Source organism: Emys orbicularis, chromosome 7 (genome assembly GCF_028017835.1).
Source record: "Emys orbicularis isolate rEmyOrb1 chromosome 7, rEmyOrb1.hap1, whole genome shotgun sequence".
In the NCBI taxonomy this organism is placed as follows: Eukaryota; Metazoa; Chordata; order Testudines; family Emydidae; genus Emys; species Emys orbicularis.
The window spans coordinates 78,466,148-78,481,850 of record NC_088689.1 but is presented as its reverse complement, the minus strand read 5'-3'; the positions used below and the strand labels follow the sequence as shown (position 1 = coordinate 78,481,850).

General features: G+C 50.5%; 1 protein-coding gene across 1 annotated transcript in view; it reads right to left on the bottom strand.

The window, feature by feature from the left end:
* RNF123 (ring finger protein 123) overlaps positions 1-15,703 on the bottom strand; it is a 136,674-nt gene that overhangs the window by 105,661 nt on the left and 15,310 nt on the right. Inside the window, 8 exon segments of the mRNA XM_065408775.1 lie at positions 2,280-2,394; positions 3,143-3,268; positions 7,482-7,549; positions 9,746-9,832; positions 10,797-10,882; positions 11,228-11,282; positions 12,757-12,854; positions 13,821-13,900. Of these exon segments, the coding sequence (XP_065264847.1) occupies positions 2,280-2,394; positions 3,143-3,268; positions 7,482-7,549; positions 9,746-9,832; positions 10,797-10,882; positions 11,228-11,282; positions 12,757-12,854; positions 13,821-13,900 (715 nt within the window).

Here is a 15,703-nt window from a genome sequence, read left to right as displayed (position 1 = left end):
ATGTCCAGCTTTTCTAAATAGTCCTGAACCTGTTCTTTCACCACTGAGGGCTGCTCACCTCCTCTCCATACTGTGCTGCCCAGTGCAGTAGTCTGGGAGCTGACCTAGTCTGTGAAGACTGAGGCAAATAAATGGTGCCTGCTGAAGTTATTGCTGAGTGCAGTGGGAAGTGTCCTACCGAGGAGGAAGTAATAAGGCCGTCATCCCTAGAAACCTTTGGGAGAGGATTGCAGAGAACCTCCATGAAAGTTTCACCAAAATCTCTCAGGAAGATTCAAGGAACATCCCTGTGTACATAAACTGCTTGGCGTACCCCCCCACCCCCCACCACCCTTGCTTAACTCTACAGGGCACTGAAAAGCAGATGATAATGCTACCTCTTTGTTCCACCGCTACCTCTTCTTGTACAAGTAAATTAATGAAAAGTTGATAGTTGTGTCCTGTTAAGATGGGAGCACCATCGGTATAGCATTGTAATGGGAAATACAATTACACACTTACCTGAGGTTCCTTCCCCTACATCGGGCTCGCCCATGCTCGAAAGCTGGGACTGCAGTGGAATCTCAAACAGGTCCTGGCTCGTGGCATATCTGGACCCCCCAGTCACACATTCCCCATCCTCTTCTTCCTCCACCTCCTCACTGTTCACGTCAGGGGCCTATGGCTCAGGCTCCTTGGAGGTATCCCTGATGGTCTGTGGGGTGGTGATGGGGTCTCCGCAGAGTATGTAAAAGCGGCAGGTCTACAGCTTGGCAATGGATTGACTGTTGGCCTCCCTGGCCTTCTGATACAGCTGTTGCATTCTTACACTTTCACACAGCATGGTGCTGGTCCTTGTCATACCCCTTCTCCTGCATCCCCCATACAATCTGCTCATGGATGTCCAGATTTCTACTACTGGTCCGTAGCTGTGCCTGCAGAGCCTCTTCTCCCCACAGGCCCAGGAATCCAATAGCTCCCTGTCTACTCCAAGCCAGAATGTCTGGAGCACGTAGCTGGCATGGTGAGTTGGGCAGTTGCACACAATAGAGAGCTGCTTGATGTGCTCGTCAAGCCAATCAAGCAAAGACATTTCAAAAATTCACACGGCTTTAAAGATGTAGTGGGGGGCCTTCCGGTCTCTGTGACCCCTGGGCAGTGGAGTTCACAATCGTGACCAGAGCAGTCAGTGTCAGGCATTGTGGGACGGCTGCTGGAGGACTGTTAGGGTAGACATAAGTAATGCAGTGTCTACATTCATGCTGCAGCCACCTCCATACAATCGACCATGGCTCAGTGCCCCTTGGGAAAGTGGTGATGCTGTGTTGCTGTAACAGGGTGCTTACATCAGTAGGACACACGCTTAAGTGTAGACACATGCACAACTAGGTCAACACAAGGCAGCTTAAAAGACCCAACTTTGCATGTAGACCAGGACTTTGAGTCCAGCAGAGTTATGAATTTATGTTCCCAAGCTCATTTTTTGAAGGTGTTGTGCAGGTTTCCTTTGAGGATGAGGCCTGAGAGGTCAGACATTGAGAGATCGCTTTGGGAAAGGCATTCCCCACAAGTGCGAGGGTGTTTTGGTCTTTTATCATTTTTCTGTGCAAGCTTGCCCACATTGGTGTTGTGGAGCATTTGATGCATGGGATGAGGTATACCACAGGTTGTGATAGACATATGTAGGACCCATGGATCCTAAAAAGTGTTATGGGGGTACTGATCATCTTAACGGTGGAGCTATGTCTGCAGGTTTTGCATCCTTTATTCTGCCAGAGTCTGGTGCCTCTGAGTTGTGGGTCCTGGTCTGTGGGGAGCTCACTTCTGATACTGCAGAGGTATTAATTGACCACTTTGTTTAAAGTGGTTTCTTGCAATGTGTGTTAACCCCTCATGTTTAATCTGTTCCACCTTGTATTTAGCTGCGACACTGAGGACCTTTCCCAGACCTGAAGAACTCCTCTGTGCAGTTCGAAAACTTCTCTCTTACTGGACCAGCTTCTGTTGGTGGAAGAGACATGACCTCACTCACCTTGTCTCTCTAATGTCCTGGGACCAACATGGCTACAACACCACTGCAAACAAAAAATATTTTAAACAAGCTAGAGATGACCTATTACAACTTTTGAGTGATAGGCAATTAGGAGTCACCAAGTCACAGGAGCCCCCACAAGCACATACCTCTGAAGGTAGGGAGTATCCTCAGAGTTTTAAGAGATTTTAAAGCGGCAGGCAGAGGGAAGGCAGCAGCATAAATTTCCTAGAATCTTAGCCTCACTAACCTGATGATGCCAACTTACCAACACGTCTATCCCAATGTGAATAACATTCTTCAGATAGCCCAACAGCTTGTGAGCTTCCACCAGGTCCATGCTGGGCGGGTCCTGCAGGGGGTGATATCCCTCCACCGGATAAGTGCTGGAGTGTTAAGAAAAGTCTACTAGCCAGAACGCAACAGAAGACCTGTCCCACTGGCTCTGCAAGGAGACTGCCATGCATGTGCTGTATTATACAGTCCATATAGTCTCTGGTCAGAGCTTGAGGCCACCCCATGCTTGCAAGTCTGCGTGGCAAGCAGGGCGCAGACATTCCAAGAGGCCACAAGGAAGTACAAGTATTTCAGACTTTGCTCACTGAACTACTGCTAGGACCCTCTTCTGCATCTCAGTGACTGAGATCACCTCTGGGCTCCTCAGACCAGAGAGCCACACAGCTATGGGCTGCCATTCCCAACCCACCCACCAATGTGTGAGGCAGTTTTGCCATGCTAGGAGATACATTAGAGCACCCTCAGCCCAGAGTGGAGGATGGGAAGGGCCCATAGCAAAGGGGGCCCATACTCCTGGCCCCTTTGGGACTTCTACACTTAGAGTAAGATACAGTGAAGGGGTCTTGGCACTAAAGACCAGTCAGCCTACAGCTGAGGCAGCATTATACCCACTTCACTTCAGAGCAAAGTGAAACACCCCCAGTACAGGAGAAGGCCCTTCGTATTGCCACCCCTGCTTAACTTCCCACCCTAGGGACAGCGAAGAGCGCATCTGAGCAGGATGAGCGAGGGCAGGATCATGGATTGCAGAGTTTGGCTGTGCACTCAGCACCCCTCACCCAGAATGGTCTAGGTGCCGGCTGTTCTTCCCCCAGGCTTACTGTGAAAGGATATCGGAGTGGGCGGCTGCCGAAGTTAAAAGCGACTGATTCTTTAAAGGAGAGGCTGATAGCGGGGAAGTACGCCATGCCAGCTCCCCTGGTGATGTTATCGAAAGCTGTTCCCAGAGACACACCATTCCTGAAAGAAGAGACAACCTCCATGGGGCTTAACTAGCCTGGAAGAGGTTAGTGGTTGATCCATCTCAGAGACCATGTTTGGAGGAGGAGGCAATAGACCAGAGACTTCTCTTATTTACTGTGATCACACAGCAAGGGGGAGATGTGCACTGGCAGATACGGAAATCACCGCCAAGCACCAGGGGCCCATGAATCCATACCAGACGTGCGCTCCAGAATCTCATTCAGAAAATGTGTGTCTAGCCTTTTTAGTGCTGAGGTAACCCTGAAAACATGAACAGAATGTGTAGCAATAATGGTATCCAATACACCACAGATAACACTCAGCGGGTGTGATTTGCCCTGTTCATCTATGTCAGGGCCCCGCAGATCTCAGATTCCTCAGCCACAGCATTCAACTTGCAGCACAGGGTGAATTCCACAGCTGATCAGGCTGCCCACATCCGGTTTCCTGTCCCCCTGCCTGGCTGGGACCTGCCTTCAGCTGCCTCTTGGTCCCCAGTGTATGCTCCCTGCACAGATCTATAGTGCCAGGCAATGCGGGGGTCAGAGAGGTAGAATTGAAGCCAGGGAGCCGGAAGTGCAGCTGGAGCAGCAAGGCAGCTGCAGATGAGCTGCTGATGCTGGCTACAAGCTGCCCCGTCTCCAACACAGATTGGCAGGCCTGGGCATAATCGATGCTGCCAAGGTCCCTGCAGTCAGCAAGCACAACAAGAACCCAGCATCAAAATCAAGCAAGTTATGTTGAAGAGGATTTTCTCCAGAGCCATGGCTGTGGGCCTGCGGGGTGGGAACGTGAGGGATGTCACAGACAGACCATGTTAGCACTGGGACAGGCATTGCAGGGTAACACTTTGCTAACCGGTTTAGCAAGGAATACTGAAAACAGACACGCCTGGGTGAAGGACGTTCCCCCCCCCAGTAGAGGCCCTGTGCCTAGCCGGACTCCAGCAGGGCCTGGTCTGCAGATGCTGGGCACCCACAGCGCCCCTGAACTCTCAACGTCAGCCCCTCCATAGGCTTTACTTTTCAGGGCCAGAAAGTGCTCTGTGCTTTGCCCACCAGGTCCAACAGCAATGTGTTCTCATGGTGCTACTCCCAGTTCCCAGCAGGAGGAAGCAAACCCTGGTGCCAATGTAATTAGGAGGGAGGGGCCATGAGCTGTTCCCATTCCGACTGGGAAGCTAAGGGCTTGTCTACACAGTCCCTCATGTGGACTACAGGGGTGCAAACTGCAGCATGCATTGAAGTGCTGTGATGTAACTGCACTGGACCATGCTGACGTGAACTTAGTCCTGCCATGAGTGCAGGAGACTGGACTAGATAACCTCTCGAAGTCCCTTCCAGTCCTATGCTTCCATTATTCTATTTCACATTAACGTAGTCTTGTGTGTACAGAGCAAACTAGGCACCTTGCAGTTCATGCCAGCAGCGTCCACACTGCAGCTACAGTGCAGTACTTTGGTGGACACTGCAGTTCACACACCTGCAGTCTGTACTACTGTGCAGCCTTAGAGCATCTTCTCCACAAAGCACCTGCATTCAGTCCTTGCCGCGCATCAGAAACGCCCATCACTTTCTGGACTCCCCGCCTCTGGCCGGCACCCAGCAGCAGTTTGCTCCACACCGGAGATTCCCATTCCCTGGAGAGAATACTGCCACACTCCACTGGGCCTGTTTTGCCAATCAACCAGCTGTCATAGAGCCAAGCCCAGCAACCCCCAACTTGCCCTGGCCCCGGAGAAAGTGCCTCACACTCAACGGGAACAGGATTGCAGGCTGTTACACCCTAAGTGCCCCAGAAGGGGGAGCTCATCTACCCTTCGCCACATAGCTGCCTGGGACTGAGTTTAAAGGTGACCTTCAAGGGATTTTTTTTTTTTTCCCCCCAAGAGATTATCCATTGGAACGCAGCAAAAAAGGCCCAAAGGCAGCTTGCAAGGGTTCCCCTACCACCACCCCTCCCCCACACAGGATGGCTGGGGGTGTGGGTGGCATATTTGGAACTCTCACCCTTTAATCAGAGGGCTGGGGATAGACTCTTTAACAAAGTCACTGAAGATAAACAGCTGTTCAATTTACAGCAGCATTAGACAGTCTGACTGGAGCTCCCTTTCCTCACTCACTCAACTTTCACTCTCCGGCATCATGCACTATTATTTTACTAGCTCTCCAGCCCCAGAGTCTTCCAGGCTAGACACGAATGGAATTTTTCATGGAAAACACAAGCAGAAAAAAAAAAGTGTTTCTAAAGACACTTTTCAGGCTTTCTGTAGTCACTAGACAGTGCAAAGAACAAGCCCCATTCGCAGTCTGCTTTGCAGCTCCCTTTAACAGCTAATTCCAGCACTCACCTACATCTAGTTCTCTAGCTTTGTACCAGCCTTTTAGAAGTTTAAAACCAAGATCTGATGCAGACTTGCCCTTCCCATTAGCACAGTCCCTCTGCTCACCACTTTGCGTGCCTGCAACAGCTCTGCATCTGTCAGATAGCTACTGCTGCAGGGGAGTCCATGGAATGGGGCAGGGGGAGTTTTCACAAGTGCAATATTGCGATGGTGCAGAACTCCATGCAACGCCACAGACACCTGACCCAGAGCCCTGAGAACCTGAGTGATTCCCCACCACGCCTAGCCTGCCTAGTGGCACTGCCCCACTCCTGAGGGCACAGCCTGAACCCCTGGGCTTTAAGCTGTCTTCACTACAAAGTTAACCTGGCTCCCATATACAAACAAACCTCTGACCTACATTTGACAGAGCTTTCAACCCAGACCAGCTAGCTCATCTGGGGCTATAGGCTAAAGCCCAGGTGCTGCTTTCACTTGGGCTTGTAACCCACCCAGTTTGCAGTAAGGAAGCAGGTTTATGCCAATAGTACTCCAATACCTTCCCACAATTCCTCATGTGCCCAGGACAGACAAGTTCTCCCATGACTCACTGCAAAACGATCAGAGCATCTCAGCTTACTGCAGTGCTAAGAACCATGGGATATGCCCCCAGTAGTCCTAGCAACACACTCGGAGGAGTGCAGCACCAGTGTGGACCAGTGTTCCCTCTAATTTTCCCCCCACACATGTGCGGAACAAATTTTGTTATGTGCACCAATATGGAGGTGATGTGTCACAAAATTCACGTGGTGGGGGTGGTGCCAAGGGGTTCAGAGCGTGGGGGCTCCAGCTGGGGTTGCAGGCTCTGGGGTGGGGCCAGGAATGAGGGGTTTCGGGTGCAGGACAGGCTGCCCCAGAGCTACAGCAGGGAAAGAGGACTTCCCCCAGCTCTCTCTCCCTGCATCAGCACCTGGGCTGGGGAGAATAGGCGCCTCTCCACCAGCTGCGGCAGGCCCGGGGCTGGGCTGGGGCCAGTGGGGAGGGGCACCTCTCCCCCGGCCGCAGCAGGCCCGGGTCAGCGGGGAGGGGCGCCTCTGCCCCAGCGACGGCAGGCCCAGGGCTGGGGAAGAGGCATCTCTCCCTGCCACAGCCCTGAGTGCCTGCACGGCACTTAATAGGCTGCTGTGCGACTGCGCAGCTTAGAGGGAACTTAGGTGTGGACCCAATAACTTGACCAGGTCTTCGCAGTGTGGCTGCTCACATCTGGGCTAGGTTAACCCAAGCGCCATTCACCTGTGTTAGCTCTGCACCAAAGACAGACCCTTTAAGTCAGGGGTCAGCAACCTTTCAGAAGTGGTGTGCCGAGTCTTCATTTATTCACTCTAATTTAAGGTTTGGCGTGCCAGTAATACATTTTAATGTTTTTAGAAGGTCTCTTTCTATAAGTCTATAATATATAACTAAACTATGTTGTATGTAAAGTAAATAAGGTTTTTAAAATGTTTAAGAGGCTTCATTTAAAATTAAATTAAAATGCAGAGCCCCCTGGACCGGTGGCCAGGACCCGGGCAGTGTGAGTGCCACTGCAAATCAGCTCGCGTGCCGCCTTTCGCACGCGTGCCATAGGTTGCCTACCCGTGCTTTAAGTCATGCTCAGAAGTAAACCATGTGGGTTCCATGCCTATTAGGAGCCAGGGAGAAAGGGTAAGTACCCTACCAAGCTGCTACTTTGGCCAAGAATTCAGCCATGGGAGTACAATATTCCTGGCGGTTGCCAGGAGGAGCTCAACCAAGGCCTGGCAGCATCTGCTGAGAATAGAGGAAAGAGGAATATTTACACTAAGCAGGGCTAGTCAATGCAGCAGGGAGCCCTGCAAAGATGCTTACAGGCAGAAAGCAATGGTCCCCTCATCCAGGTCTATCAGACAGCTGACGATGTCTCCTGCCGCCCAGGACTGCACAAAGAGAAGGAAAAGGTTTAGAGGCTTATCCAGGTGTTCGACCAGCTTCCCATTAGATATTCCCAAACCAGAGCAGGACCAGATACCTATCCCAGACTCTTGGACTGGGAAGAGAAAAACTGGCCAAAACATGGGGTTTATGGGAAATTTTGCATTTTTGCAATTTGGTTTCATTACAAAAAGGAATGAATCAAAATTTGTGTAAGTGTCCCATGAACCAGAAATCCCCCCCCCACACACACACACACACCAAATTCATTTCAGTAACACGGACATGTTTCCAAAACAAACACTAGTGTCAGTTTAGGGAGCCCACTGCCCACGAGTCTGGAAGCCCTGGGGGTCCCTGGCCCAGGGCAGTCCACATGGCAGTGCTGTCACAGATCCCAAGAAAGTCTCAGGGCTTCCAAGCTCCTGGTTTCTCAGCAGGCAGTTTGGGAAGCCCTGTAAGTCTGGGCTCAATCCAAGGTTCTCAGGAGCTTCCAGGGCCCCTGGAGCCACCCCCAGTTAGAGTCAGGGCTCCCCGATCCACAGCAGGGGCCCTGGAAGCTCTGGAAAAGCCAGGCTGCCCTAGAGTCAGACACCATGGAAAACTGGGGTCCCTCACCTCAGGGTAGTCTGTACAGTGGGAGGCTCTGCCTCCCAGAGCTGGTGGGGGACCAGGCACTGTGCTCCCAGGCACTATGTCTCAGCAGCCCCCCGGAAAAGCTTGTGTCAATTTCATTTGCAGAAAGCGAAGCTGACAAGAGCCTTCCAAAGACAAAACACACCCAAGCACCTGTGGGTGAACACTTTTCCCAAAGTGATCACTCTATATCCGACCTCTCAGTCCTCATCCTCAAAGAAGCCTGCACAATTCCCTCAAAAGACAAGCCTGGGAGCTTAAATTCATAACTTTGCTAGGCTCTAAAAATCATGGGCTGAATAGAGATACTGGATTTATGGCTTATTACAATAATCTATAACCCACTACCAACCTCCCCCAGCTGCTCCCCATGCCCTTCCTTTCCTCCCTATGAATGGAGGGCTGTTAACAGGCCACTTCACCTTGAATGGTCCCTTGAAATGTGTTTACTTCAATAATCTGTTCCATCTTGTATTTAGCTGTGGCACTTGGAGTACATTTCACAGACCTGAGAAGCCTGTCTCAGTCCGCAACAGAAATTGGTCAATAAGAGATATGATCTCACCCACCTTAGAATCATAGAATCATTGTCTCTCTAAGAATGAGCCTTGCAGGCAGGCACAGCCAGGACCACTCATTCTGACTTTCCTGACAGAAATCAGAAGTTTTCACAGTGAAGATTTCAGTTTTGCAAAGAGAACAATTTGGGTTGTTTTCCAACAACCTTTTTTGGCCAAGTCTAGTGAGAAAAGCACGGGACTTCTCCTTCCCACAGAAGCTCACACAGCATCGTCAGCCACCTCTGCACAGTTGTGCACACAACACTCAGAGGCTCTCCTTGTTGGCCATCACTAGGTTTATGCGTAGGACCGTGGCTGTGTCAGACCCACAAACCCAGCAGAATTAGCCACAGGGCAGCAGCACTGTTTAACAAGGAGCAATCCAAATGGTGCCCTCCCAAGAGCAGTAACAGCGCCAAGCTGAGGTTCATTCCCATCAGCAGCTGCTCAGTGAACTGAACTAAACTAGATGGCCAAGCAGCTAGGTCTGAATACGTAGGTGCTGTAAGGGTGCAATGTGCTACCAGGAGCACAGGTCAGTGATCATCAGGCTGCCTGCATCCCCAAGCTCACCTGGGGCTGGCCCCTTGTTTCGCCAAACTACTCAGGAGTGTTTTACAAAGTCCAGGGGACCACCTTCTTCCTTCCCTTTTAAAGGGAACATGGCTCTGCTAGCTCTTCTCTTCCCCTGCCCAAAGGAAAGAGCAGCTCTTCCCCAGCTGACATTCACAAAGACGATGATGGGGTTCAGTTTGGTTTGAGAGCAGCACTGCCTCTCGGGGCTCTGCTAACTGCTGCACACCCTCCTGCAGAGCCTGCTCCTCTCAACACCTCCGTGTCACTGCCGATGCCAATTAAGGCTTCTGCAGAGCTCATCACTGCAGCTGGGGAATGCTAGACCCGGCAATCACAGTGCTCCACTAGCGACCTAACTTGTGACCTAGTGGGAAGGCCCAAGAGCAAAGGGGAGCTCCCTCTTGGGAGCCACTGAGCGCAGGCACTTACTTTACCGTAGTTGGTGGTGGTGACATTCCACTTGCGCACCCTGTTTCCATCATATGCATACGAATCCGGAGTGTCTCCAACCCCCTCCTGCATAGAGAGGAGGCCAAGAATAGAGTCAAGCTGTCTGGGCGCAAGGAGCCCATCCCAAGCACCTCACACCCAGAGGGGCAGCCACTGCAATGGGAGCAAAGCCATGGGGCAGAGAAAGTGGGCTTTCTGGCACTCAGCAGCATGAGCACTCTGCTGGGGGAAGGAAAAGAGCGTTGGACCAGAATTCTAGTAATTGACACACACAGCCCCCAGATCTGTAGTCTAACACAGAGCATCACCTGTGATCCTCCCAGGGCAGCAGCAGATTGCTCTCTGCACTCCTACAGCACCTGCAAAGATCCTGTTACCCAGTGGCACTTGCACTCCCACTTCCTATGCCTTTTTACAGACCACCACCCCACTGACCTTCAACCCAAAAAAAAGAACAGGAGCAAACCACACACCCAACACTCTAGCCAGTGAGACACCACCAGCTGCTCCCCGTCCCCCCTGCCAATCACACATCAACATTCAAGGACAAACTGAAAACAGGCAGGCCAGACTCCAAGTGAAACAAACAGCCCCCAAATGCCTGGCAAAAGTTACCAGGCTTTGCTTATGCCAGCCTGAGAAGCCATGTAGCATCTGTTGGCAAGAACCATGTTGAGGCCCAGATGCCACCACTGTTCCCATCAGCCCTGTATATCATGCTAACAGGGTGCCAGAGGAGAGAGCAGCAGGGAGCCCTATGTATCCTGAGATGCAGCATTTGCTGTCCCCAGTTGTGTATCCAGCATGAGCACATAACACACGAGGGATTTGGAGGACACCTGCACTGTACCCTAGTCTGCAAATGCAGCAGAAACCGCTTTTATGAGGTCTTTATTATTTTATGAAGATGTGACATTTACAGTGTACACACGTGCTGGGAAGCAGCTTTAGCGCACTAAGACAACAGAACACGCCCCCCACCTCGGCATGCAGGCCAGGAACAAGCTGCAGAGCTGTGCAGTTACAGTACCTCCTGATTAAACCTGCAGTTGAGAGTGCACCAGCCAATCTGCATGAGACCTTGGGAGGAGATGAGCACCTCGTAGATCCATTTCCCTGTAAGAGAGAGGAGAAGAGCAGGGATGACAGAGCCAGACAGCACAGGCTAAAAGCTCAGTGCAACAGAAGAGCAGGCAGCTACACTGCCACTGCAGGAGAGGATGTGATGTCCGGGGGACCTTAAAGTCAAGACCAACCCCCTCTGCCAACTCCTCCCATTTGGTATCAGACAATGGCTTCCCTCCCTTCCATCCCCACAGACCAAGTGGAAGGATTGGGGTTTTAAAGGCTTGATGAGGCTGCAGCATATCACAAACACCCTTGCCTCTCCAGCTGGGTAACCTGTAACTCCCTTCTGCCATGGCAGGCTCTCTAGCCACACCATCCACTCACTGCACTTACCTTTATACACGCAGGTTGTGGCCCTGATGGAGCCAAAGTTGCTGTGGCCAATCACCTGAACCAAGGAACAAACAAGGGAGATTTGTACAGCTGAGGCAGGCCCATAGATTCCCCCAGCCCAGGCCCCACCACTGGCACTTCCCACTGCATGCAGCCCAAGTCACAGGGGAGACTTTTCCATCATAAGTCAGGGAGACAGTTGCTATCAAAGGAAGCATATCAATTCCCAGGATCTTCAGCAGCAAACAGTTTGGAGCTACCTGGATTGCATACATCCCATAACGCATGGTGTTTGCAAATACATTAGGAGCTTAGTAGGAGCTCAGCAGCACCAGGAGGGCCCAGCAGCAGCAGCCACCAAGTAAATATAGCTTGCTGCAGGTGCTGCTGAGAGTACAAGGAGGAGCGGGAGAAATGTCTGGATCCTAGATAAGCCATGTGAAGCTAGGATGAAGTTACAGGTTCAGTATAGACAGCCTGGAGACAAGGACTAGTGAGTATTTATTAGGGTTCCCACCGGGTTCTTTCCGGACACTGAGAAATGACAACCCATGCTCTAAGGGGCTCCTGATTTCAGGGCAGACAAGGAGATGTGGGTTCAGGGAGTGACAGGCAATTTACACACACATCAGTTTGACAACGCACTCTAGATCCAGGGGAGGATAGAGATGGGGCGGTGGTGGGCAAAGCAAGAAGGACCGAGGAGGAAGAACAACGAGAGATTGAGATAGAGGTGTAAGCATGGGGCAAGGGACATAAGGGGGCAGTGAGGGGCAGGATCGTTGAAGGCAGGTGGAGAATCTGCTAGATCCCAGCAGACTGGGCCAGTTTGCTCTTTCAATGAGTGTGCTGGGGGAGAAAAGGCTGCAGTAAGTGGAGGCAGTAGGGCTCCATGGGGGGGCAGAGGGTGGCAGGAAGCAGGGCTGCTTGGCCAATGGGGTAGAGCAAGTGAAGGAGGAGAGAACAAGTCAGTGCAGTGTTGGGGGCTCCCACAGCACCATGGCAGGAGCAGAGGGAATGGATGTTGGGAGTGAACCAGGGAGTGAGAATGGACAACAGGCTAGTGAAGGGAACGATGAGGGAACTGCCTGGCCCCTGCTGACCAGAGACCTCTGGTTACCCAATGGCCCTGCATGCTGCTTTTGATTTTTGTTTGATCTTTCACTGACTGAACCTGCAGCACCAGGGTATCACAGAATACAGGCTAAGTGCAATGCAACCTCGAGGTGACTTCAAAAAACAATTGAGAACCACCTCAGAATCTCATACAGACTATGCAATACCACCAGAGCAGGAGCAGCTTGCCCGAAATGCAGTTTGAAGGCACTGCCAGAACTCCTCCTCTTGGAGAATCTGTTTCACTCAGGAGTATTACAGCCTCCCAGAGCATCATTTAACAACACACCAAAACGGCGGCAGGGGGGATTTGCTTTGAAGAACATGTTGCAAGGGGACAACACAGGCCTGAAGAGAGACCTTTAAATCCCCATGGGCCATTCCACACACACTGTACTCCTTGTCACACTCACCCCAAGTAGGTCATCATCAACCAGGAGGAGTCCCTCAAAACCACTGGTGTGGTCCAACACCACAGTAGAGGGACCAAGTCGCCCCTCTAATATCTGATCTGAAATGAGAGTGGCATGAAAGCCAGTCAGAGCAGCAGAGAAAGACACGTGGCACTTGCAGTACAAGAGTTTCGTGGACACCATGGTATAGACTAGAAAAGAACACCTGGATTCTGCAGCTGAGGAGGAGCAGTAGAACAGAGTTATAGCATCAGATTATCAGCACTTCCAGGAGGCAGCAGGCTCAGGGTGGAATTTAAACAGAAGTTCTCAAAGCAATGCATGATGTTTTAGCCATGCAGCACCCAAGTTACATGCCCAGTCTCATATAGCACCTGGAAAATTTATCCCAACAGTTTCAGTAGCCTCAAAACAGTCTGGAGGCCATCAAAGCTAAACCCCAAGCCAAACATTAGACCAAAAACATTCCCATCTAGTGGTAGCAAGACACTCACACAGTAGATATAGGCTCATGACTAGATACATGACGAGGCAAAGCATCACCTCTTATGGACTGTGCTTTAATGACTGGGGGAGGGAACAAATGCCTCAGATCATGGCAGGTAAAAGCGTGGGGCTGAGGAAATTCAACAATAGTAGGGGAATGCATCAGAAGAACAAGCCACAGAGACTATCAACAAGCCTGCATATTCCATTGAAGAATGGGACACTCCAGCTATTCTGCAGTATGAAATCTCAACAGCAAGAGCTTGCTATATCATTGCTAAGGAGATGTCTCCAACACACCTGCCCAAACAAGAGTTCACTGCATAATGAGTTTGTCCATTCTTTGGAGCAAGCACCCCACTATCCATCTGGAAACATGGCTGTTACAACTAAGAACTGATCTGTTGCAGGGTTAGCCCACAAGTACTTAGAATCCAGGAGTTAAATAGATGATGAATCAGAACATAGGAAAGCAAGAACCAAGCTCATTTAGGAATCAGTCTCCCAAGAGACTGATTCTTCTCCCAATAAGGCACACAAGGAAGCTCCAAGAGGACCAGACACCCAATATCTCCTACCTCGACTGTCCTCCGCACCACTGTCCTTTGCCAGCAATTTGTCGAGGTGCTCCTGCAGGTTCTGGAATGTCAGTGGCTTCCTGGGAATAAAGAAGAGAGTCCTTCAAAACTCAGTGTGTCACCAAGGTTTAACGAGTTCACACCTTGGGTGGCTTGTAAGCCAGAGCTGCTTGACTGTCCCCTGCATTGTCCTTTGCTGCTATTTATAGTAAAGCTCACAGTAAGAAGTTCCACTTATCTGTGTTACATATCATTAACGGAAGGAACTTGAGGCAGACAGGCATGCTAGGATCAAAGGCTGAGACATGTGAAGAACAGTATTTGCAGAGAGATAAGCTAAATTACCAAAGGCCCTCAAGTCTTGGTGCTGATCAGCTGAGGTCAGAAGCAATCCCATGGGGAGTACTGTGAAACTGGCCAACTGCATTACTATTACCACAGTGCCTAAAGCCCCATTCATGGACCAGGAACACATTGTGTTAGGTGCTGAACAAACAGAGCAAAAGGACAGTCCCTGGCCCAGAGAGCTGACAATCTAAATATAAAACGAGAGACAATGTAGACAGACAGATGAGGGCGCTCAAGGAAACAATGAGACAGTATTGGGCAGCATGACAGGAATTGGTCTTGGCGCACCTGCAGGAGGGCTTTGAAGGAGGATAATGAGATAGCTGTGCGGATGTTTAAAGGGAGCTCCACCCAAGCACAGTACAGATCACTACCAGAGAGCACAGCAGCCTAGAAGATCTGCTTCAATATGGCAAGTTCCATTAGCCAAGAGCTCTGTTTGTCTGCACCTGAGTTGAGATGGTAATGTACTGGGATCAGGCAACAGCCTTCCACTTCTCAGCTAAGTCCAGGGAAGCAGAGAGGAGAAAACCAAATAGAAGCCAGTTTGTTGGACCAGTCACCCTTTCCTGGTCATCAGCCCCTATGTCCTTAAGGCTCCAGTCATCAAACAAAAGAATTGGAGTTCTGAAAACTGACACGCTGGTGCAAATGGAATATTCCAAGGCATGCTGGCTGGAAAGTTTGTGGCAAAGTAACATGAGACAGTCCTCCCTCCTCCCCCCATAACCTCAGCTTACCAACAGCCAAGAGGGCCCAGTGTTATTTTTAGAGGTGATGACAGATCAGATGTGAGCTCAGAATCTAAGCATAGTGGGAGGAATGTGACCCCTAGCGCCTTTTAAACACAGCCAGACAGAAAGAGGAACATTTCACCAGAGGGGCTCCTCACCATTCCAACTGCAACTGTACCCACCCCGAGCCTACAGGCCTTCCAGTGGCAAAGCTGAACACAAGAGTTACGCAACAAGAGGCCCCAGGATTCTGACCCACAGAATGTGAAGCAGAGTTGAAAGCATAAAAAGAATTTCAATGCCACAGCTTGGTGTCTAGCTTTACTTTTGCCCTGCACAAGCAATTTCCTTCAGATGACACCTAATAATAAAGATACCAAGTATCAGAGAGGTAGCCGTGTTAGTCTGTATCCACAAAAACAATGAGGAGTCTGATGGCACCTTAAAGACTAACAGACTTATTTGGGCATAAGCTTTCGTGGGTAAAAAACCCACTTCTTCAGATGCATGGAGTGAAAATTACAGATACAGACAAATATATATTGGCACATGAAGAGAAGGGAGTTACCTTATAAGTGGAGAACCAATGTTGAAGGCCAATTTAGTCAGGGTGGATGGACAATTCATTTGCAAACGTACATCATCAATTTGGACTTGAATAGGGACTGGGAGTGGTTGGCTCACTACAAAAGCAATTTTCCCTCTCTTCGTATTGACACCTCCTCAGCAATTATTGTGAGTGGACCACATCCACCCTGACTAAATTGGCCTTCAACATTGGTTCTCCACTTATAAGGTAAC